General features: G+C 49.4%; 1 protein-coding gene across 2 annotated transcripts in view; it reads right to left on the bottom strand.

Annotated features, from left to right (window-relative positions):
* CACNA2D2 (calcium voltage-gated channel auxiliary subunit alpha2delta 2) overlaps nt 1-23,340 on the bottom strand; it is a 598,846-nt gene that overhangs the window by 239,103 nt on the left and 336,403 nt on the right. For both annotated transcript variants that reach the window (XM_074958327.1, XM_074958328.1), the window contains exon 4: nt 11,907-11,966. In XM_074958327.1, coding sequence (XP_074814428.1) covers nt 11,907-11,966 — 60 coding nt within the window. The remainder of the gene's footprint in view (nt 1-11,906; nt 11,967-23,340) is intronic.

Below are 23,340 nucleotides of genomic sequence, written 5' to 3'. Positions count from 1 at the left end.
ATATGTAAGTAGATGAGGGAATGTCTAGGAAGACGCGATCAGGTTTATCTCCTTTTATTTCTTTATGGCTCGTGGACTCCTCTGTGCTAACTCCAAATGCTTTTGTTTTGCTTGTAACCTTAAAGCTGGCCCTCAAGAAAGTTATTCTTGATGCTTAATCCTTGTGTTTTTTTTTTTAAATCTAGCAATAGCCTGAGTTTCCAGATGTATTTTCTTTCTTTTTGTTTTTAATAAAATTTACCTTTTTTAAGAATAGGATTGGATTTTTGTGTCCTAAGAGGTTTGTGCACATGTTGTTTAATTAGCTGGTGGCAACAGCTGATTTCGTTTGGTTTTCTTTCTCAGCTCTTCCCCGGAGGGGGGTGAAAGGGCTTGAGGTTACCCCACAGGAAGGAATTCCCAAGTGTGTCTTCCTGGGTTCTCAAAGGGATCTTGCACTTTGGTGGTGGTAGCATTTACCCATCCAAGGTCAGAGAAAAGCTGTAACCTTGGAAGTTTAATACAAGCCTGAAGTGGCCAGTATTAACTTTTGGAATCCTTGAGGGTCCCCACCTTCTGCACTCGAAGTGCCAGAGTGGGGAATCAGCCTTGATAGATGGCCTGTATACAACACAGAACACAAACATGCAGAAGCAGTTAGGAGCTTAGAATGTGTGTCTCCACAATCTTCTGAGTGGGCAGTGCCGGTGTTCAGAGAAAGTTAGCCAGCCCTTGACCCCTCGGTGGCACCAGTCCACCACCCTAATGAAACATTGTGAAGTCCAACGAACGGAGGCATCTCCTCAGTAATTGCAGGAGAACAAAAGGCTACCCAAAGGTGCAGAGAACGCATATGCGTAACCTGGGCAGGAGGATACTTCTACCTGGAAAACCTCTGATTTAATTATTTTTAATGTTTTCAAAGGAAAAGAAGAAAAGTAGAGGAAAGTTCATTTTGAACCCAAACTAGCACAAGCTGTTGCTGTGCAAACTTTCTCTCCGGAGCCCTCTTCATCAACTAGCCCGACTATTCCATTTCTGAATCCCACATACACAGCTCTGCCCATGCACCACAATCCTGACCAACTGCCTTCCCTCTACCCCAATCACCTCCCCATCAGCCAGGATCTGCCTACACACCATTGTCCTGACCTGCAACCCACTGCTAGTCCTGACCGAGACTCTGTCCATGCACACCTCTGCCAATTTCCCTCCATCCTGAGCGGCAGCTTCTGCTCCATTGTGAGCAAAGACTGTTGAATATGGCAGTTGGTCCTGCTGTAACACCGCAGACATCAGCACAGTTGTACCCTTACACACAGCTGAACTTGCCCCAGTCTTAAAGAACCACAGCAGCCTTGGAGAAGTCAATACCTTGTGTATCTCCCACTTGTGCTCCTCTGTGCAGCAACACAAAAGACTTCCCACTAATTCCCAGGCAGCAAGGTGACAATGGGGCTCCGCTGGTGCAGTCTAACCGAACCTCTATGCCAAGTCTCCATTTCCATCAAGGGGTCTGGTATATGGAGAGCATTAAGGTTATACAGTTAAGCAACACAAACTCAGGAAGTACCAGAGTTAAAGTAGGGCACATTTCCCCTTAACTCTGCCCCCCGTGCATGTATTTTGTAACAGTCTGATCGCATGACCATGCTTTCTGTCATATAATACAAAATATCTTAATATTTTGCTACAGCCTTAGACATGCCACATATAGCATCATGCAGTACTGTGTACGCCAGACAGAGTCCATGACACTCATTTAGATAGAAGATACATGCCCTGCTTCAGTCTCTCTCTCTCTCTCTCACACACACACACAGAGGGAAGGAGCTTTTATGCTGGAGCTAGAGCACAACAAGCAATGAACTGGGACAGAGCAGATCTTGGCTCCTAGAGCCATCTCTGTGGAACACAAATGGCACAGATTAAATGATCATCCCCACTAACAGATGTTTACTGCTTCACATTATACAGATGCAGAAAATGAGATTAAAACCTGGCCAGAAATGCTAGGACAAGCCATTTATGTAATCGTTCCTTTCTTTCCTAGGCTTTTAATAAGCACACAGTTGCCACTGATGCAGTAGATACATTGCACGCTCTCACTTTGGTGGGTTGCACGAGGAGTGATTTTGACCGCAGTGCATGGGGTGTGCTGTGAAGAGCAGGGACAGCCACTCGACCGTCCCACCTATCCAAGAGAACAGCACTGGGCTGGCCTGATAAAACAGCTGTGTGTTCTGGAGCAGTTCGCCAGTGCACATCAGTTCCGGGTGGCTCATTCCTAATTACCTGCATCTTGATTAAGTGGTTGCAAATGGTCCTGTTAAAAACATTTTCTTAAGGAAGTGGATTTCAGAAGCGCTTGTGGCACACATGGCAAAATAAACCAATGGCCACTCACACCCCACCCAGTTTTGTTTTGTGTATATTGAGGTTGTTTTTCGCCTCTGGGTCACTGGTTTGAATCTGGCTCAAGATGGTATGGACAGAAGTCACTCCCATCTGCAGGCACCAGTCTGCAGCACATTTATGGACTGCTCCTGCCCCAACCACTGGGCTCTATAGGAACCAGCAAGCTCAGTCTGCGTCCCACAGGAGCTAGGAGTCTGCCACTCTACAATCTACATGCTGCCATCACTCAGTACAAACTGGCTCGTGTGGCTGCACTGCAAGACAAGAGGTCAGAGACCAGGCTGCCACCAGAGTTCCTGAGGACAGGAGCAAAGCACTGATAAAAGCATTCGCAGTTCAGAAGAATAATGACCTGACGGGAGAAACAACAGGAAACTTGTCTTTTCCCATCCGACACTACGAACAATATTGATTTTGAGTTGAGGCCATCTCTGTTCTTCCTCCTGGGGAAGGAGCTTTAAGAATGGTGGCCTAAAATTAAACCCCTTCCTGCACCAAGGAGAGCACGGCTGCTATCGGCCAAAGGGAGCGAATGTTCATCCAACCTCAGCATACAACCTCCATGGCAGCTGCCGTTGAGCAAGTGTCTTGGTAGTGGGTGAAATGGGGCCTGATTTGCATTAGAGCTACCCATAGCCAGCCACACCCCGCCTCCACTACAGCTAGTTATACCTATCTATCAATAGCTATACACACACACAGCACTGTAGCTGGCTATAGTCATGTATACAATCACCCACATTCGGCAGGGTCCGGAGCACTGAGAGGTGCTGTCTTTTCTCCCCATGCATTGGAGGGGCCCTGCAGAGGGAGGGAAGGGCACTGGAGCCATCCTAAATCTCCTGCAAAAGCATTGGCCCCCCTGGGTGCTGACAGCACATCTGCTTATTAGTCCCATAGATTCATAGATGCCAAGGCCAGAAGGGTCCATCGCGATCGCCTAGTCTGACCTCCTGGATGAGACAGGCCAGAGACCTGCCCTGAACTCATTCCTGTCTGAAGTAGAGCAGACCGTTTAGAAACACATCCAATCTCCCATGATGGAGAATCCACCATTCAATCCCTTTCCAGTGCCAGTCCGAGGTTCTCCAGAATGACTTGGGGGGTCGGGGGGGCAGCTCTCAGCCCTGGAACTCAGATTTCTCTTCGAGTTCCCAGGGAAGGGTCCTCTCTCAGACTGTGACAGCAGTCCCTGTGGAGGCAGCCCCACCTCCTTCAGGGAGAGGCAGCGCTGGCCCCCAGGACATGGCTGGCAGACAGCAGGGGCAGCACTAGCAGTAAGAGAATTTCACAATCACTGAAGCTAGTTAAAGATGGAGGCAGAAAGTGGTGGGAAGGAAGGGTAATGGAGGAAGCAAGAGGGAGATAGGACACTGAAGAAAGGAGAGGAGCATAGGGAAGAGGGGAGAGCATTAGAGAGATTCCCTCCTTGCTTCTGTCCCTCTTTCCAAATGCAATTCAGTCTGGGCCCAGCAGACACAATGATGTAGGGAGCAGCATAAGTCCATGGGGCAAGATCACACACAACCAGCCCTGGTTTGTGCACGCAGAGGTGGAAGGAGCCCAAACCCCACTACAGAACCTGACAGATGGGAGCTGAGCCTCAGCAGCCCAATCCCCCTTCCCTCCAGCCCCAAGGAAGCCTCTCGGTTTTGGGGTTCCATAGATTTATGGGAGTCCTGGCTGGGGGCAGCTGCCTTGTGCTCTAGAAACATGGGCTGACCCTGTGCTTGTTAATCTCCCCATTCCTGAGAAACTGGGGAGACAGAGGCCATGTGTGGGCTGGCAGGTAGGGGATGGAGGGCACAGGAAGCAGTGCAGAAGGGCCTGTGCTCCATGAGAATTCCCAGCCCACTGGAGATGTCCTTGGACTTCCCCCATGGATCCTGGGCTGTCTGTCACACCTCCTGCTCACTCCCAGGGCCGGCAAACCCCACCCCTCGCCCTCCAGCAGATGGCTCACAAACTCTGCCGGGGCAAACTCACATGTCTTAGCCTTCCCCAAGCTCCTCTTTCTGTGCCAAGTTAGACACGGTGCCCTACCCTCCATAGCTACTCCCAGAGCCCCAACACCATCCCACTGTGTCTCTCAGCCGGGAGCTCCCACCCCACGCACCACGGGCCTTTCTTATAGATCCTTTCCGGGGGGGGTGGGGGGCTTCCCTCCCCAGCAGCTGAGAAGGGCTGCGTACAGAGAAGTATGAGCTGACCACATGGGGCTGAGAGCCTGGAGGTTACTTGGCTCACCTCCCTTTCAGCTCCTCAGGAAAAGCAGTAGCCTGGTTGCCCGGACATCTTAAAGCAGCTCCGTCATGCGCTGGGAGCCAGAGAAGACAGGCTGGCCTCAGAGCCATGAGCCTTTCAGGTACCTGAGCTGGCCTAGAGGGCTATTGGGGACCAGGGTGTGCTGGGCCAGAAGCACACTCAGCCACAGGGGCGGGGAAATACCCCCTCCAGCCTGCAGTCAGACAGGTATCAATGGGCCATCTGGAGCATGGCAGAAAGAGGCACTGGAGACCCCATAGGGTTGGGGAGGAGTGGGCAATGAAGACCCCCTCCATATGAGATACTCAAAGAAAACATAATGCACATAGGATCACCTGTTGAAAGGCATCTCCTGCGGTGCAGGGCAGACATGGCAGAAACAATGCACTGTAGTGCGGATTTCATTCCATTGCTCAGCAGGACACCTCTTCAACTAAGCCCAAGTGACAGTTTTTGTATTCCCCCTTCCCCGCCCCACCAATTGCTGCTGATTATGTCTGCCTCTGCCTGAGAGATAGGCCTGAGTCTCAGAGATCTGTCCTGACTCCAGAGCAAAACTCCTCTGTCTCTGAGGGGTGTTCAGGTGCAGGTTTCCGGTTCTGTCTCATCTCCAATCTCCACAGAGACGTAGTCCTGACCGGTCAACGCATGGCTCCTCTGCTGGATTCAGGGGGTGACCTCACAATCCTGTGTCTATGGCATCACCCGCCAGCACAACTGAAATGACTGTGATGCAATGCACATTACGTGATGGCATCAGAGAATGAAGCGGGCAGCAGGAGGTGAAGGGCTGTGCTTGGATGCAGGTATCTCAGCCATCTGCAGTGAGAATAGGAGTGGGACTGATGGAAAGACACAGGGCAATTTAATGGGGAACTGGATAATTACGTATGCCAGTGTGAAGTAGGGGTGTTAGGGCTCTTTAAAAGCCCCAGCAAGCTGGTTTTACTGGGTCAGTGACTATGCCAAGCACCTCCCTGTGAAGCTGACAGCTGTGTGCCCTTCCCATGACGGTGTGTGCTGACTCAGTGCCACGGCATCTGAAGCTTTGTTACATCCTTGTTGCCAAGCAGAGCCAGCCTCAGAGGTATCCCAATCTGGGGGCAGATCAAGGTGGAAGGGGCAACCCCCAGAGTGTCAGGGCTCATTTGCCTCCCATGACACAAGTTTGCTGTTCACTGCCATGCCTGCTGATTTGAGTCAGCCGCTGCCTGCTGGCGCTGCCTAAGAAGTGGCTCTGGTTCGCAGTACAGAACAGCACTGCGGCTGGCCTCAGGGCCTCCAGCCCTCACGCTCCAGTGACGTTAATGAAGGCAGCAGAGCTTCTCCTGCACGAGCTGGAGCTCAGAGCAAGGCAATTCGGAGTCCTTGCTGGAGCGACCTTGGATCTCTGTGATGGTGCCTGCCTTCGAAAGAGACAAGGCAAGAACATGTGTCTATTGGTATATACCCTGTGGATTGAAAAGGTGACATCCTGACGCTTTTGGTTGTTTATGGCAGAGACTGGAGTGTAGCTAAAAGCAGCCTCACTCGCATTTCCAACTCAAGTGGAGGGCACTGTCTAAGCTTGCTCAGAGCACATGAAGCTCTGGGCCCTCTTTGTTCCCAGTACATCCTAATTAGTCAACGGCAGCTGCCACAGTATGTTCGTTGCAGCTCGATGAGATGCCAAAGCCACTACAGAAGGAAAATGCTGTGGCCTCTGCACAGCAGAGGCTACTAGTCCAGCTGCAAACCTGCAAATAAGAGTTCCAGCAGGAGTGCAAATATCACCTGGTTTCCTGCTGGATCCTGGGAGCGTGTTAACCCCTGGGAGATTGCAGGCATGCCACAGACAAAGTGCTACAATCCTGGGAAGAAAAGTCCAGGGTGTCCAAATGGAGACAGATGTGCACAATACCTTACAGCATTTCCCCCTGGGCTTTAAGGAAAACAGAAGGGAATAGTATTTCAAGCAGGCTTGCTGAGCGTCCCACAGAACAGGACAAGTATGAAACTAGAAAGAACAAAGCCACTAGCAAAAGGAAGGGGGGGTATTACCCATTTGGGGCAAACCTTGCTTTATGAAGAGTGCCAACTTGGGTATCTCTGTAAGACATCATCTAATGCAGCGATTCAGAAACAAGAGAAATACACATGCTGCTTCCTAAATGGAAATGGGGCAGGAATAAACTCTACCTGTCCCTGCAGTACCTGCCACACAGCTGCCTACAACTTCCTGTCGTAACAGCCCTGAAACCCAGAAGTTGGAGTTCCCCATTAGCAGGTCAGTGTGTGTTTGTGGGAGCACCCGTGGCTGAAAAGTTCTGCTCATGGAAGCTAGGGAGGACTCACACCTCCCTTTTGTGCGCTGCTCCTCTGAGCTGTTCTGCTGATCGTTGGCCTGAGGTTGTGTTTTATGATGCTGGTGTCCTGAGTTTTGTTGGATGAGATGCAGCCAAACACGAGAGCATCCTCCCAGGTGCCTGCTCTAGAAGCAGCCTTCTCCTTGAATAACCTCAGCCCCGAGTGTTGGCTACTGTAGGCAGCAAGATCTCACCCATGGGGCAGTTGTGTGTTCTCTGGAATGGCTTCAGAGGAGCCAGATGCATGTCTCTGCTTGCTCCAGAGCTTCACGCCAATGTATTGTCCATCTTGGCTAAGGAGACAGGGTTGAAGGAAAAATTAGAGCTGTACAGCCCATGAAGTTTGAGAGTGGAAACTGAGCACAGGAGAACCTTCAAACCACAAGCAGTGCATCCGAGGAATTAAAGACTGAGCTCCCCCACTCTCCCTAGTTTATTTAATCTAGAATGGCCTGCTCTCTAGGAGACAGAAGCCTCCAAACAACCAAATAAACCCAGAAACAGTTGCGCATTAGGCACTGACCAGGGAACTATCTGGAGATGAGGTGACAGGACTACTGTTAAGATTGGCTTCTTGGGATAGAAGAGGTATCAGATTCCTGGAGCGATGGGCCCAGCCTGCAGATTTCAGATCCAGATCTTCCACCCAAAGGGTGTTCAGAGCTGGGATTTTGGTTCAGATCATTCTCCAGATCCCAGACCCTTCCCCTACTGGGATCTGACACTGTGAAGAATAAACACCTTGTACATGAAGAGTAATTTTTCATTTGGACAAGGACGAAGAATGGGCACTAAGGAAAACGAAAAAAGAAAACAGCGTAAGAGGCAGATGTGGGTAGATATAGAATTGCTGCCAAAGATTCGTTCTTTCAAAAGATGACTGATCAGACAGGTGGTGCTTGACATACCTGTTCATTTAAGTTTACTTTAAGGAATTCAGCATTTGTTCTTTGAAATCACAACAGACTTTGGAAACCAAATCTCCTGCCAAAGGAAGAACTACCTCACCCCCAGCACGACTTGGTAAAAAATCCCTTTTCACTGGATGTTCAGATCTGAGCTGGGATTGATTGTCTCATGACTGCGAAGTCTAATACAATACTGTGGTCTGTTTGTGTTTGCTCAATTGTTGACGCACAGCTAGAGATCCCCTCCCAAGATTTAAAATATTTACAACCTGAGAGACATGACAGCAGCCACCACAGATATAAGGGCCACTCCTGCTCCTACCAAAGTCAGTGGCAGAGCCACCATTGGCTCCACCAGGAGACGACCAGCCTCACTGTTTCTAGGGCTAGTTCCCCAGAATTTTTTTGTTTTCAGATGTTGAGTTTCACTGGCAGCTCCTCCTCCACCACCTTTGCAAGGAATTTTCAATCCCTTATTAATGTGGGAGAGGAGGGTTTCATGGTTAACTACATTACAGCTGTGCCTCCAAAGGCCGACTGAGATCAGGGCCCCCTTCTGCCATGTGCTGCACCAGACCAGAGACCGCTTCTGCCTGGAAGAGTTGACCCTGCAGACAGGCAAACTGCGGAAGGGGAAAGAGAGGGACAGATAAAGGAAACAGCTTGCCCAAAGTCACACTGCAGGTCAGTGGAACAATGCAGAACAGCACTCAGATCTCCTGACTCCCAGTCCAATTCCATAACCATTGGACCACTCTGCCTGGGACCCACTGGAGCCGAGATTCTGTGAGCAAGCAAGCATCCGTGCAGACTTTACTAAACCAGTGCATGCTTCTTAACCAGGATGCAACTGTGACCAGCCCGCTCACCTTCTCTGGCCCCAAAGATGTTGAGGTGAACGATCATTAGATCAAAAACACAGTTCAGATTTCCCAGGCTCTTGGGTTTGGTATCCCAGAATTCAGTGGGGCCTCCAGATTGATGACATCTGCAACACATGACTAAGTAACAAATTCCAAGGCTGCCACTCCTGCATATTTTATACACAGCTATAGAGTGGCTTTATTTTTAATATTTATTTAAAGTCCTTATGACACGAGGGCTCATCTGTAGGGCCCTACCCAATTCACGGCCATGAAAAACACGTCATGGACCATGAAATCACGTCTAACCCTGTGAAATCTGGTCTTTTGTGTGCTTTTACCCTTTACTATACAGATTTCATGGTGGAGGTCAGCATTTCTCACATTGGGGGTCCTGACCCAAAAGGGAGTTGCAGGGGGGGTCACAAGGTTATTTTAGGGGGTCGCGGTATTGCCACCCTCACTTCTCTGCTGCCTTCAAAGCTGGGTGGCCAGAGAGCAGTGGCTGTTGGCCGGGCACCCAGCTCTGAAGGCAGTGCCCCGTGAGCAGAGGTGCAGAAGTAAGGGTGGGCAATACCATATTATGCCATCCTCACTTCTACGCTGCGGCTGGTGGTAGCTCTGCCTTCAGAGCTGGGCTCCTGGTCTTTACAGCTGGGTTCCCGGCCAGCAACCGCCGCTCTCCAGCTGCCCAGCTCTGAAGGCAGTGCCACTGCCAGCAGCAGTGCAGAAGTGAAGGTAGCAGTACCACAACCCCCCCTACAATAACCTTGCATCGCCTCCCCCACACAATTCCTGTTTGAGTCAGGACCCCTACAATTACAACGCCGTGAAATTTCAGATTTAAGTATCTGAAATCATGAAATTTACATTTTTAAAAATCCTATGACCATGAAATTGACCAAAATGGACTGAATTTGGTAGGACCCTACTCATCTGGGATGGGTGGGGCCAGACAAGTGAAAGAGATCAACGCTATAGCATAGGCAGGACCAGAGCAGGACTCCTGGGGAATATGGAATGTAAACAGATCACAGTTTAAATGAAAACATTCTAATACAACTTTAAGTTATAAACCCATTGAAAAATATGCCCGCTCTGTCCTGCCCTATGGCCAAGTGCCTTGCACTGATTTTGCGCTACCCTGCTCAACAGCTGAGCACTGAGTACTGGTCATTTCACTGTCCTGTCCCCCAGCTCACTGCCTGGCGTTCTAATACAGTCAACCTGACAGCGGGTCTCTCTTCCAAGAGCCACCATGTGCATCCCCAGCTTTTCCTCATCCAGGCAGCTGACAATGTCCCCGATCCTCTAGCTCAGCATTTCCTGAATGTCTGATGAGAGACAACTCCTGGTGCTATGAGAACCTGAGCTGTGCAGTGTAGGAGGATCATGGGAAGCAAGCAAATGAGGACAGACCAAGAGAGGCAGTAGCTATAGCCGCACAGATACCAATTTCCATCATGAGTTGGTCAAGTGGCAAACTGAACGCAGCTGGCTCCTCCCTCCTGCTTCATTCTTCTATTGCATGGGCCAAATTCTGCTCCTCAGAGGTCAGCGTATGGACCAGGAGGGGGGTATCTAAGAGCTAGATTTGGCCTCAGGTCTTACTCTCATCTACCCCACATCTTTTCAATTCCTTCCTTATTTCTGTCTCCAAGTCCAGTCTCCACAATGGAGCTTTTGTCATGCCACAGGACACCTCCTCTGCACGCACACCCCCATTCCACATCCCTCTTTGCAAACTATACTCTGGCCACTTCCTCTTGCAAACAGCACGCACTAGATCTCCACAACACATATGTGCTGTGCTATGAGAGACTTTAGCAATGCTCAGAGAGTTCAACCCCTGCTCCTTAGAAATGGAGATGGCCAGTTCGTTCCATCGAGATAATACTAACACCTCCTAGCTCTTCTCTAGTGCTTTTCATGCACAAATCTCAAAATGCTCCCAAAGGAGGAGATCCTTATCCCCATTTTACAGATGGGGAGAGTTTGGCCATATCTGGCTGCCGGGCCACCAGCACAGCCAAAAACACAGAGGTGACAGGAACCTGCTGGAGACACAGCCTGGGCCAATATCTTTTTGACAGTGCAAGAGGTGGTTTCTCTGGGCTGGTTTCTCATGCTAGCCTGGGGTTACTCATGGAGTAAGGTACTCCTCAAAGTGAGGAATGGTGGCACAATCTGGGGGTTGGTCTCTCAGAGGGTTTTTTTTTCCAGAATCCATTTGCGCTGAAAGGAAAACAACCATTTCTTCCTTCTGTATTATTGTTATAATTTGATACATTTCCAGGCAGAATCCTTCAGATTCCTGCTGCGCTTTATCACTGACATAATTACAAAGTCAAATGCAATCATTAAAACAACATTTTCCTTGCACCAGCCTCAATTATTCCTTCCCCCAGAACCAAACCCAAATCAGGCAATAGAAAAATAGGCACACAAGTATGTGTGTGCGCGTCTGTCGTCATTTAGCACAAGACCCCCCTACTGCACCGAGCACGCCCCTCCAAATAGGGTCCCTGATGACCATGCAGATGACTTGTCTACTGAGATGGTGAAGATGTAAATTCTCTAGGGAGCTCTCCACAGGAACTCAATACCAAAGTGTTTAACCATTAGCTTGACCTTCACCTTCTGCCTTCTGACTGCTCTTATTACCTGCATGCACAGACAGAAGCAACGCTGGAAATGAGCTCAAAATTACTTCATTCACTTTCATTAGGGCTGGCAGGCAGCAGGGACAGAAGATGAGGAACAGGGCAACTGTGTATGGACTTGCAGAGATGAACAGAGTGACGGGGACACAGCTTGCTTTAAAAATCACAGTGCGAGTGAGGGAGTGGGCAGAGAGAGAGAGAGAGAGACAGTGGGGAATGAAAAGCTAGCAGATGTGGAGAAGGGGAGGGAGAAAAACCACAAAGACTGAGATAAAGCCAAGAAAGAAAGAACTGGAAGGGCAAATTCTGTCTCAAATGATTCCTACAGAACTCCAGTGGTTTCAGTGGGGTTACATGCTATGAGTGGGCTAAATTCTACCCTGGGAAACAAAGTGCAAGACAGAGACACCCGAGACGAGCCCATTAAAAAGGTTGCAATGCCTGTGGGGAGAGTTCAGGCCTTACCCTGATGTTGTCCTGCCAGCGGTGGGCTTTCTGGAACTTCTCAGCCGCACCAGCGAGTCTCTGCAAATAAAACAAGAGAGAAGTGACCCGAGAGAAGAGAACATGTTTTGCAATAGCCAGGACACAACTGATTTGAGCTCATCCCACCCCAGGAGGGCATTGGCTCCTATGGGGCCACTGACACGAGGAGTTGAGCCTGAGTCAAAGATCCAGGCTCTAGATGGGAGCTAAAACAGGCTCACCTGCTCTGTGGATCAGGCACAGTGAAGGATGCGTCACACACTCTCTCTCTCTCTCTCGCGAGATCTTACAGCACAAGCTCCCTCCTCAGAGTTCCAGGCTGAAAGTGGCTTCCATTGCCCCCCTGGTGCCCATCACTAACTCACAACGAGAGGGGGAGAAGCAGCGTCCAAGGTGCTGTGAAAAACCTTGCAATGGGATCCCTCCCCTCGTTTCCAGAGAATTCTTGGAAGGCAAGAGGGAAGAAGGAACCCACCCACTAACCACAGCCCTTGTCTACACACACACACACACACACATACGTATGCTGTCTAACTAAAGCTTTGATATGAAAATGACTCCATTAAAAGGGTGCAAAGGGCTGTCATTTCAGTTTAAAGCATGTTTCTTGCTGTTTTGCCCTTGTCAATTCCTTACTGACTTAAGCGGAGCTGAAATAAGCTACTCACAGTGAGATAAGCGTCTATACAGGGACCTGAACCAGTTTAACTAAATCCATACAGACTAAGACACTGCTCACTTTGTATGTTGATAAGCCTAGCTTTTCAGTCATGACTTAGGACAGGAATTGAACTCAGGTCTCCAGAGCAGATGGAGAGGGGGAAGTTAGCCACAGCCAACCCTAGCTGCTGCCACTCTGTAGGACAGTCCATAGCCCCTGGGATGGCGAGGGAGTTAGTGTCTCTGTCCAGAGCTGATTAATCCTCTCATGTCACACCAGATTATTTTTACACCTTGAGTGCAAAAGCCCAGGAGAGTAAGCTGGGCAGCACTGAGCTGGTCTGGATCGCACCAGTTGTTCCCATGGGCTGCGGAACGGGGAGAGAAATCAGGGAAGATATCTCGGCAGCTCTGGCTTTAATCACTGACTGCAGTAGGGAGGCTCCCACACCGAGATGGCATTTAACGGCAGCCTAATGAGGTTTACTGAAAGGACAGGTTAAGCACAGACACTGGAGCCAGCTCCTTCCTTCAGAATGTACGAGATTTTAAAATAATATCTCCGTATTCAGAGCGAGAGGAGAGTTTTCAACACAATTGAGTGCAGCACCAACATCATCCCTGGGAAGGGAAGCAAGAGGCATGGCCTGGCACGATGGGAGGTGAGGGGGGGGACAAGATGTGCTGTCTTCCCACTGAGCTACGTCACCCTATGCAACGCGGCTGGCCCGGCATGTGAAAAGTGAGAGGAACAAGAGTTGTGCAAAAAGGGGGTGAGCAATTTCTTTGTTTACCGCAAGAAGACAGCATGCAGTTACTCCATTCACACTTGGGTGGAACACGGCTGAGGGATATCACTTGGGGCTGTCTAAAGAAATTTTCAAAGGGGTCTGGCAGCAATAGGTTTCCATCCTGAGACACCATGGGCCTGATTTTCAGAAGCGCTGAGCAGCTATTGCTCCAGTGGCCGCCCCAGGGAGCTCTTGGTGTTCAACACCTCTGACAGCCAGCCCTTGTGCCTCAAATGGGGCTCCCAACCGAGGCACATGAATTCACTGGCCATCTGGGGCATGTGAGTAAAAACTGATGGGGACTAGGCAGCAAACCCCAGCACCTGAGAGAGAACAGGGGCATCAGGCGGCTCTTCGCCCTTCTGCTGAGCAGCCAGCATTGGCCACTATCAGAGATGGCAAAGCATGTTAGATGGACCATTGGTCTGCTCCACTATGGTGAAGAGGTAGGGTACAGGGGCTAGATGGTTAGTCTATAGTGGGGAGGGGGTATACGGGGCCAGACTGCTAGTCTTTTCTGGTCTGATAGTGCTCTGATTTCTATCTATTGTGAAGCTGAGGCAGGGTGGGGTTGGGGAAGCTGGTTGCATGTGCACTTGGAGTTTCAGATACACTCAGGGCCGGATGAGCGCACAGTGTAATACAGACCATGCTCCCAGTGCTCCCAGCGTGTACTATACTGGGCTGGAAATCATTAGTTTTTCCTTGTGGTAGGATCAAAAGTCTCCCTCGAGAGCCAGAACAGAGCTCTGCCACCCCCGTCCCAACACAAGTGTCCACTGGGCAATGTCCTCAGCCTCTCACCTAACCTCATCCTGGTGGGTTCGTCTGTCTTCCCCACTGCCTTGACTCCTCTCTACAGCGCATGGTGACCATTACGGCTCCTTTCCCGAGAGCCTGGAAGCCACTTTTCTCCGATACCCTCCCCTGGATCAGAGGAGCAACGGTAACCACTGGGCTCTGATACTGAGCTGTGAATTGCCAAGGCAGGGAGTGGTAACACAATGGGCGGCCTTTACCATCCCTCCCCTTTAGCTATGTGGCCATTCTGGCCTGCTCCTCAGCAATGCTGACCCAGAGAGCCCCCATCCCACCCTGGGCCGCTGTTTCCTAGGGCTTTCCCTCCATTCATTTGTGTATCTCCTCTCATTCCTCCGCAGCTTTCCCATTCTGTCTCTTGCTCAGCTGCATACGGGTGTGTGGAGAGCAGGGTTTCTGAGGCAGCCGGCAGAGGACGGGAGAAGGTCCCTTCAGCTACCAGTGCCTCAGATGTCACAGGCCCATTGTGTGATCTACAGCATGGCAGGGCAGGAGGAGAAAAAGAAATAAAGGAAAGAAAGTGAGGCGAATCAATCTGTATAATAAAGCACCGAGAAGTAGCTGTGGTCGGCTCTTTTAATTGAGCTGAAAGGTGCAAATGTCAAGAGCCCGGAGATTTCCAAGGGAGATCAATTCTGCATCACTAAGTAAATTAAAAACAGAAAGCAAAATAAATTACACAACCTCCCCCCACAGCCCGCTAGCCCAGATCCAAGAGCTGTGTGCAAGCAGGGCAGGTATGAGGAGTGGCCCCTTTCCAGATGTGCGTGGTGAGTCCAGCCCAGACCTTGCAGGGCCACAGGTCAGATGAAAAGGGCACACACAACTGTGTGTGTGTGTGTGTGTGTGTCCCATGTGGTTTCCAGCACGGGCCATATCTTACTCTGGCAGATTGGGGTGTGGACTTCAGGATCTGCCCCTACCTGCCCTTAACAGCACCAAGGAAATGGATCTGACTTCTTACGACCCTCATCTATCAGTGTTAGAGTCACACAAAAGACTGGCTTCCCCAGATAGACACTTCCCCATCTTGCAGTGGTGATGTTTCCCAGGTGATGAGCACCCTAAGTCTGATCGCAGGTGCATCATGCCTATCGCTGCAGCCTTGTAAAATCAGACACACCCCAGTTGCTCACACGCAGCTGTTGGCTTTATGGGATTCTCAGGGAATACGTGCCATACATGTCTGAGCTCAGATCCATGGACTAAGTGGCTAATCCGTAAGGAGGTTAATTAGCCATGAGGCTACCACAACAAACAATACAAGAGTTTGTGAGATACATCAAGGCAAAGACATTGCTCATTGCAGGTCCTACTACCTACATACAGGTTTCAGAGTAGCAGCCGTGTTAGTCTGTATTCGCAAAAAGAAAAGGAGTACTAGTGGCACCTTAGAGACTAACACATTTATTTGAGCATAAGCTTTCGTGAGCTACAGCTCACTTCATCGGATGAAGTGAGCTGTGGCTCAGGAAAGCTTATGCTCAAATAAATGTGTTAGTCTCTAAGGTGCCACAAGTCCTCCTTTTCTTTTTACCTACATACAGTCCTTCTTATGTGTTTACTCAGGCAACTGTCTGATTGATTTGCCCCAATAACAGACAATGTCCATAATGCCGAGGATCTCAAACTATGGTGTGTGTACAAGAACAGTACAGCTGTCATTGGCATGGCATGCAGCAGATGCTTAACAGTGCGCAGCCACCCTATGCGGGGTTTAGGGCAGAGAGTGAAGAACAATACCGTACTCACTCACAAGGTGAAAAGTGCTGGGTGATCTTTAATGATGACAAGTGGTAAAGGCCCCAGGCTGTTTTGCTGCTGTTATTCACGTGTTTTATTGAAAAATTATAAACAGACTAACAATGCTCAAGGAATCCTATAATGAAGAAAAAGCAAACAAAGTGACTTGAAGCAAACAGAACCTCTCAGTGAAAACCAGGAAGCTATTGAAATAACTAGTCCAAGGAGAGTGATAAAATCATTGCATTAATAATTCATTGTAGTAATAAGAGGAAGTTACTCACCTTGTGCAGTAACGATGGTTCTTCGAGATGTGTGTCCCTATGGGTGCTCCACTTTAGGTGTCTCTGTGCCCCTGCACCTCTAATCGGAGATTTTTGGTAGCAGTGTCCCGTTGAGCCGGCGCATGTGCTCTCCCTCCCTCGTGGTTTGCCTCGAGGCTATTTAGCACTGCACCCCCTCGCTTCCTTCTCTACCACAGAGCCCTGTAGAGAACTCCGAAGTAGAGGGGAGGAGGGCGGGTTGTGGAGCAACCATAGGGATACACATCTTGAAGAACCATCGTTACTGCACAAGGTGAGTAACTTCCTCTTCTTCTTCGATTAGTGTCCTACGGGTGCTCCACTTTAGGTGACTCTGGAGCAGTACCCATCACTGAAGGCTGGGACTTCGGAGCGGAGTCTTTTACGACAGAGAGTACTGTGGAGTCGAAGATGGTGTCAGCGGCCAAATCTTCAGTGATCGCATAATGTTCTGCAAAAGTATGGACAGAGGCCCCAATCATTGCTCTATAGATTGGGGAGATAGGGATATCCCTATGGAATGTGGTTGAGGTAGGAACTGATCTCTTGGAGTGCGTATGGATGGAAGCAAGTTGCGCCCTTGCTAAGTGATTAATGCAACTAGAGACCCATTTGGATAGTCTTTGAGGAGATATCACAGAGCTTTTGGATCTTTCTGTGGACAAAAGGAAGAATTTAGGGGATTTCCTGAAGTCCTTAGTCCTGTCCAAGTAGAATGCTAATGTCCTTCTAATATCTAGCATATGCACAATTGTCTCCCAGTTGTCACAATGTGGTTTTGGGAAAAAACAGGGAGATGGATCTGTTGATTCATATGGAAAATGCAGAAAAAGTAGGGAGAAACTTGGGATATGGCCTTAGAGTTACTTTAAAAAAAAAAAAAGACAAAGGCCGTGAATGATGGGTGTGCCATCAGGGCTGCTATTTCTCCTATGTGCCTAGCTGAGGTGATGGCAATTAGAAATGCTGTTGTCATGGACAGGTATAACAGAGAACAAGTTGCCCTGGACTCGGATGGAGGTCTAGTCCAAGCCCTGAGAACTAAAGTCCCAGGCTGGAGCGAGTGGTATCACATGAGGGAAGAGAGTCCCAATGCCCTTAAAGAATCTACGCATTAGTGGTTGAGCAACCTCCAAGTGGGAAGCCATTTTCGCCATGAGATGTACCTTAAGGGAGCTGAGCGAGAGTTTAAAATGTAGTGCAAAATCAAAGGGAAGAAAGATGAGGTCGGGTCTGTCCCTTTGGAATGGTACGGACTTGGAGTCGTTTCCATTTTGTAGATAGGTATGTGGAGCGGCCAACGTGTGGTTGTGTTGCAACACGTGTTTCAGCTTGTCAGAGCATTCTGCTTCTAAGTCTTGGAACAAAGAAAGATCCAAGCCTGGAGGCGGAGGATCCATGGGTTGGGGTGAAGGGTCAGCCCATTGTTTTGAGAGAGCGGGTGAGGAATGGGCTGACGTCCGAGGAACAGGAGGGCATATTGCCATCTGTGTCAGGTAAGGGAGCCAGACTTGTCATAGTCAAGAGGGGCAATCACAATAACTCTCGCTTTGTTTTGTTGAATTTTCAACAGAATCTTGGCTAGGGTAGGAAACTGGGAAGAGACATACAAGTGGGCCCTGTCTTCTGGGAAGATGAGGGCAACTGCCAGTGAATGTTTCCCCAAGCCAGCCCTGGAGCAGTAACAAGGACCTTTCTTGTTCCGATAAGTAGCGAAGAGATCCATAGGCCGGGTTTCCCCAAAGGGTGGCTATATCTTGAAGCACCTCTGAATTCAGGATACACTCATTGTCATGATAAAATTCCAACTGAGATTGTTGGTTGTCCTGTTCTGTATCCCTTGTAGACAGACAGCTGAGATGAGCACATTGTGATGGATGCATCAATTCCAAAGTCTGAATGCTGTCTTGCAGAGGGAGGGAGATCTGGCAGCTCCTTGGCAGTTTATACAAAACATACAGGTCACATTAAGTCCATCATAACCTTTGTGTGTTGTTTTTGATGAAAGGCAGAGTTTGTGCACAGGCACTCCTGACAGCCCTTAGCCCCAAAAGAGTGATGTGGAAGGTCATTTCTGTGGAAGGCCATTTGTCTTGAATCTTGTGGTTGTGTTGGTGAGCTCCCCAGGCTATTAGGGAGATGTGTCCCAGGGTGGTGAATGTGGGTAGCGAGAGGAATGCTCTGGCTTGTACTGCATCAGGTTGGAGCTGATAAAGTCCAGTCACTGTACCGGGGTTAGTATGCCACTACAATGAAGTGAACCTTGGAGAATACCCTGTGTGGAGCAGTCTGTACCTATAATGATCGTGCCCCAAAGGTAAGCAGTAGGAAATCTCCTGTACAGTGGTTGTATTGAGATATGGAAGTAGGCACCCTGTAGGTTCAGGGCTAGAAATCAATCTCTTTGCTCTAGAGCTAGTCCTAACTGCTGTGAAGTAAGGTAAGGTGACTTCTGAGTGGTGCAACAGGTGTACAGATGGCAGCTGGTGCTGTAAGGTATCATTGTTCAGGCCCCCGACCAGCTCATCAAAGTGCTTATAAGAGGCAGTTTGAGAGGTCATGGACTGCGGTGCAGACTGTTCTCACATTTGAGCCCTGGGTCTCTTACACTGTGGCTCATAACAGCACAGAGATGGTGAGTACTGAGAAGATTGTGATCTGTGGTGTGGTTGAGAGGTATATCTTCTCTTCTGTTCCACAGTGTAGATTCCTAAGGAGTGTAGTGCGGTCCAAGAATCCTTCAGGATGTCGAGAGAAAATCTGTCTTCTCCGCAAAGAGTTTGGCCCTTCAAATTGGAAGTCTGTAGCTCTGTGGGCAATCTAGAGAGGTGCAGCGAACAAAAAACAGAAAAAAACCACAACCCACCTCAGTTCCACTGTCATGGAGACTGGGCGGGCAGCTGTAACAGCTATATCCAGTGGTGTCTCTAGGACTGGTCTGGCTATTAACTGACTTTCTCTAAGGACGGTCTGAATCTGTTCTTTTTGTGTTTCCAGTAATGTTTCAGAAACATCCTGGGTTTCCCAAGATTAACAAAATTGTTTTGGCCATGACAGTTTGGTAATTTATGACTCTCAACAGTAATGTTGTCGATGAATACGCCATCTTGCGAAGCCTGATCATATGGAGTTGACTTGGCATTATGTTGCTTGCTTCATGCATTAACCACATCCACTATGATGGAGTTGGGTTGCGGATGTTTGAAAACAAAGTCTGCCTCTTTGGGTAGAGATGTAGAGTTGTTTTTGTTTACACTCTGTTGCTGGTTGGTGCGATGGAGGCTGGCTCTGCCAGATGATTTTGGTAGGATCTAGAATCAGCTCATTAATTGGGAGGACAGTTCTAGATGAGAAGGTAGTGTGAAGAATTTCCACCAACTTGTGATGTGTATCTGCCACCTCCTGTAAGGGAATCTGCAGCTCGTCTGCCACCCTCTTGGTGAGATCCAGAAAGTTCTTAAATCTTCACCTAGTGATGAGGGGTGGGTAGCACAGTCTCATCTGGGAGAGATGAGGAGAAATGTGCTGAAGAGGTAGTTTCCTCTTCAGGTGTTTCCCCCCCACCCTTTCCTGTCCTGAAAAAGCTTTCTCCTGTCCTGGCTCAGGTGCTCTCCTGCCCTGGCTCAGGTGCCAGGCTGTAGCAAACCATCTGGTGGACTCTCCCTGAGAGACACCGGAGATGGTCGCACCATGTGTGTGTATATACCCGAAGAGTTACAATATGGCCTTGGGAGGGAGAGGCAGGAAGCTAGGCACGGACGGTTGGCGTGATGGAATTGGGAATGACCCTTGTCGTGTGGTGGTGGGCCACCTTGAGGGGCCGGGGAATGATCTCCTCCCGGCCAGTGTCAGATTTGTCAGTGCATAAGGGTGCCGCTGACTGGGGTATTGGCAGTATACAGCCCAGTGCTAAGAGCGATTCTGAGTGCCGGGATGTGCTCAATACTGGGGTCCTGATACCAAGTAATGGGGATTCTGGTTCTTCCCCAATCATCAGGTCTCCAGGATACCAGAGCTCATGCAGTACCATGGGTTCATTTGGTACCACAGAGGAGGGTCCGTGGTACATTGTCACTACCGATAGTTGGGCAGAGCACTCCCTAAATGAGAGTTTTGTCCAGTACAAAAAGTTGTGGTGCCACTTTTTTAGACACGGTATGGTAATTGTCTCTCCCTGGGTACTGAGGCCAGAGGTCTCCAGAGTATCAGAGCACCTGTGTTACCATGGGCTCATCCAGAACCCCAGAGGAGCGTCTGTAGTCGGTATCAATGGTTGGGAAGGTGCAGAACACTTCCTAGATGGGAGTTTTGTTGCCTCTGGTACCAAAGGGTTTCTCTATGCTGCTCTTTTAGAGATGGTACGGTAACTGTCCCCTCTTCTTAAGGGACGGTACCATTGCCTCAGAGCATGAGGGTGGAAGCCTCTGGTGTCTGGGTGCGAAGCAGAGCTGACAGCAGGACTTCTCTGTGTCGCTCTTTTAGAGGTGGTACGGTAACTGTGCCCTCTCGGTGCAGTAGCTGCCCAGAGTAGAGCTCAGAGCAGCACAGAGCTCACAGAAGCCCCTTGTCCATGCAGAGAGCAGACCTCAGAGCAGGGCAGAGCTCACAGCAGGAAGCCCCTTCTCAGCTTTCAGCTTCCAGAGCTTCCCTGCCGAACCAGAGCGGCAGCTGAGCTCACAGCAGGCGGTTCCTCTCCTGGTATTGGCCTACCGGTGGCCGCTCTGGGGAGTCCCCCTGGCTGGCCAGCTACTGGGGATGGCTGCGGAGATGGCTGCACTGGGGAACACCCCTCTGCCTGGCCAGTTGCTCGGAGGAGCCTTTCCAGGGGGAGTCTGCTGATGGCTTCCCCCCACCCTTCACCACTCGACCCCTTTTGAAGTGAAGGCTCCGGGGATGATCCAGGGTCAACACCCACCGGAGTCCCCTGCAGACTGAAGTGTTTTCTCGATAGGGAGTGTCTGCCCATTACGGGAACTGACTCCTGGCAGGAGAGGCACAGCTTGAAGCAGAGAGCACCAGGCAAGCCCCTGGGGAGGGGATGTCATCCTCTAGCAGGGAGGAATATGCAGAGGATATATATATATTTTAAACTGAAAAAGAAAATAATTATGAGTCTACTAGATGCCTGGGTGCGGGGAATGCCCCCAGACAGGGAAGGAAAGTGACGTTCTTTTCCTTTTTCTCTTCTTTTTAAACCAAAGGAATGAAGTAAAATAAAACAAAACACTAGCCTGAGTACTTTTAGGGAGAACAAAGGTAACAAAACAAACACTACTTATGCTAATGACACAGCTAAGGAAGGGACAACTGCTCTGGTTCCAGCGGTCTCGAGGCAGACCACGAGGGAGGGAGAGCACATGCCCGGGCTCAAGGAGACACTGCTACCAAAAATCTCAGATTAGAGGTTCAGGGCACACAGACACCTAAAGTGGAGCACCCATAGGGACACTACTTGAAGAAGCAGCAAAGGATGCTGCATTCATGCTCAAAATGGCTAGCGCAATAGCACCAGTTTCCCATACATCTGTCAGTGCCTCTTTACATGGCCCATCAGCAAATATTTCACATTTGATCACTATACTCACAGCACCCTGGCACCCACACTGACTCACACAGGAGTTCTGCACATTAATCCAGATGGGAAATTTGGGCTTTGCTAAAGGCTCTTTCTATTCTGCACATTCAGTTCAAAGACAAGGGAAAGGCACTTGTCTACAAAGCCTTTGTACGATGTTCCCAAGCTGTTACTAAGGGAGCAAGAGTCAAGATGCTAAGTGACTCATTTGGTAATTTTTTTACTTCTTGTACAGAAGATCCAGAAAACTGTGACCTAAAATCATTTCCTAGGGGGCATTAACACAATAGGTGCACGTGACTCTGTTTGCTATTATACAGCCAATTGTTTTCTTTTAATGTTGCCTTCCACAGCTTAATTGGGATCCAAATTGTTCCGTGTAAAACCAAATAAGATGGCCAGGGGACTGCTGAAGAGCTCTAAGCTTTCCTCGTAGAGTACCAAGAGTGGGCCAACTGGCTGGGAATCACTCCCAAGGAGCTCCTATTTTAGCCTCCTCCAGAAGGCAGCAAGAAAGTTCACTATTTTCAAGAGAGGAGAGAATTTCCCACAGTTAGATCTGAGAAATGTTTGAACTAAAAACAGAGAGCCAAATCCCAGTCCCATTTAAATCAATGGGAGTTTTCCAATTGCCTGGAATAGGACCACGGTTTCACCCATACTTAGTGCCACTGTTCGCGTTGGGTTTGGGGCCTAGGTGCTCAGTGGTGGGTGCCAATATAGGAACCTGGGGCGATAGAAGAGTGACGGGTGCCTTAGAAATGCTCCAATGAATACAGGCAGAGACACAATATTGCACCTGGCTAGGGGGCATGTGATGGGAGAACTGGTGGTGCTGCAAGAATCAGAGATAAGCACCTTGCAATGCTGTGAAAAGGAACAGGTGCCATGAAAATGTCAAGCCAGGGGAGAGTGCTTTAGCATGCAAGTAGGTGGGTGTTAATTGGGCCCTACCAGCCTCATCACTGCTAACAACCTCTGTTCTCCCACCCACTGCACTGGTTTCTCTGCACCATCTCTACCTGTCCTGGCTTAGCAGCACTACAGATATATCCAGGCACCCTCAGGAGAAAGAGAACAAACCTGAGAGGCAATGGGAGAAACCAAGCAGATTAAGAGTAACAGCCGTGTTAGTCTGTATTCGTAAAAAGAAAAAAGAAAAGGAGTACTTGTGGCACCTTAGAGACTAACCAGTTTATTTGAGCATGAGCTTTCGTGAGCTACAGCTCACTTCATCGGATGCATAGCATATCGTGGAAACTGCAGAAGACATTATATACACACAGAGACCATGAAACAAAACTTCCTCCCACCCCACTCTCCTGCTGGTAACAGCTTATCTAAAGTGATCATCAAGTAGGGCCATTTCCAGCACAAATCCAGGTTTTCTCACCCTTCCCCCCCCCCCCCCCCCCACACATACAAACTCACTCTCCTGGCTATTACCAGCAGGAGAGTGAGTTTGTATGTGTGTGTGTGGGGGGGGGGGGGAAGGGTGAGAAAACCTGGATTTGTGCTGGAAA

Source organism: Natator depressus, chromosome 7, assembly GCF_965152275.1.
Source record: "Natator depressus isolate rNatDep1 chromosome 7, rNatDep2.hap1, whole genome shotgun sequence".
Lineage (NCBI taxonomy): Eukaryota > Metazoa > Chordata > Testudines > Cheloniidae > Natator > Natator depressus.
Note: the sequence above shows the minus strand (reverse complement) of the source record. Positions and strands in the feature narration are given on the sequence as shown.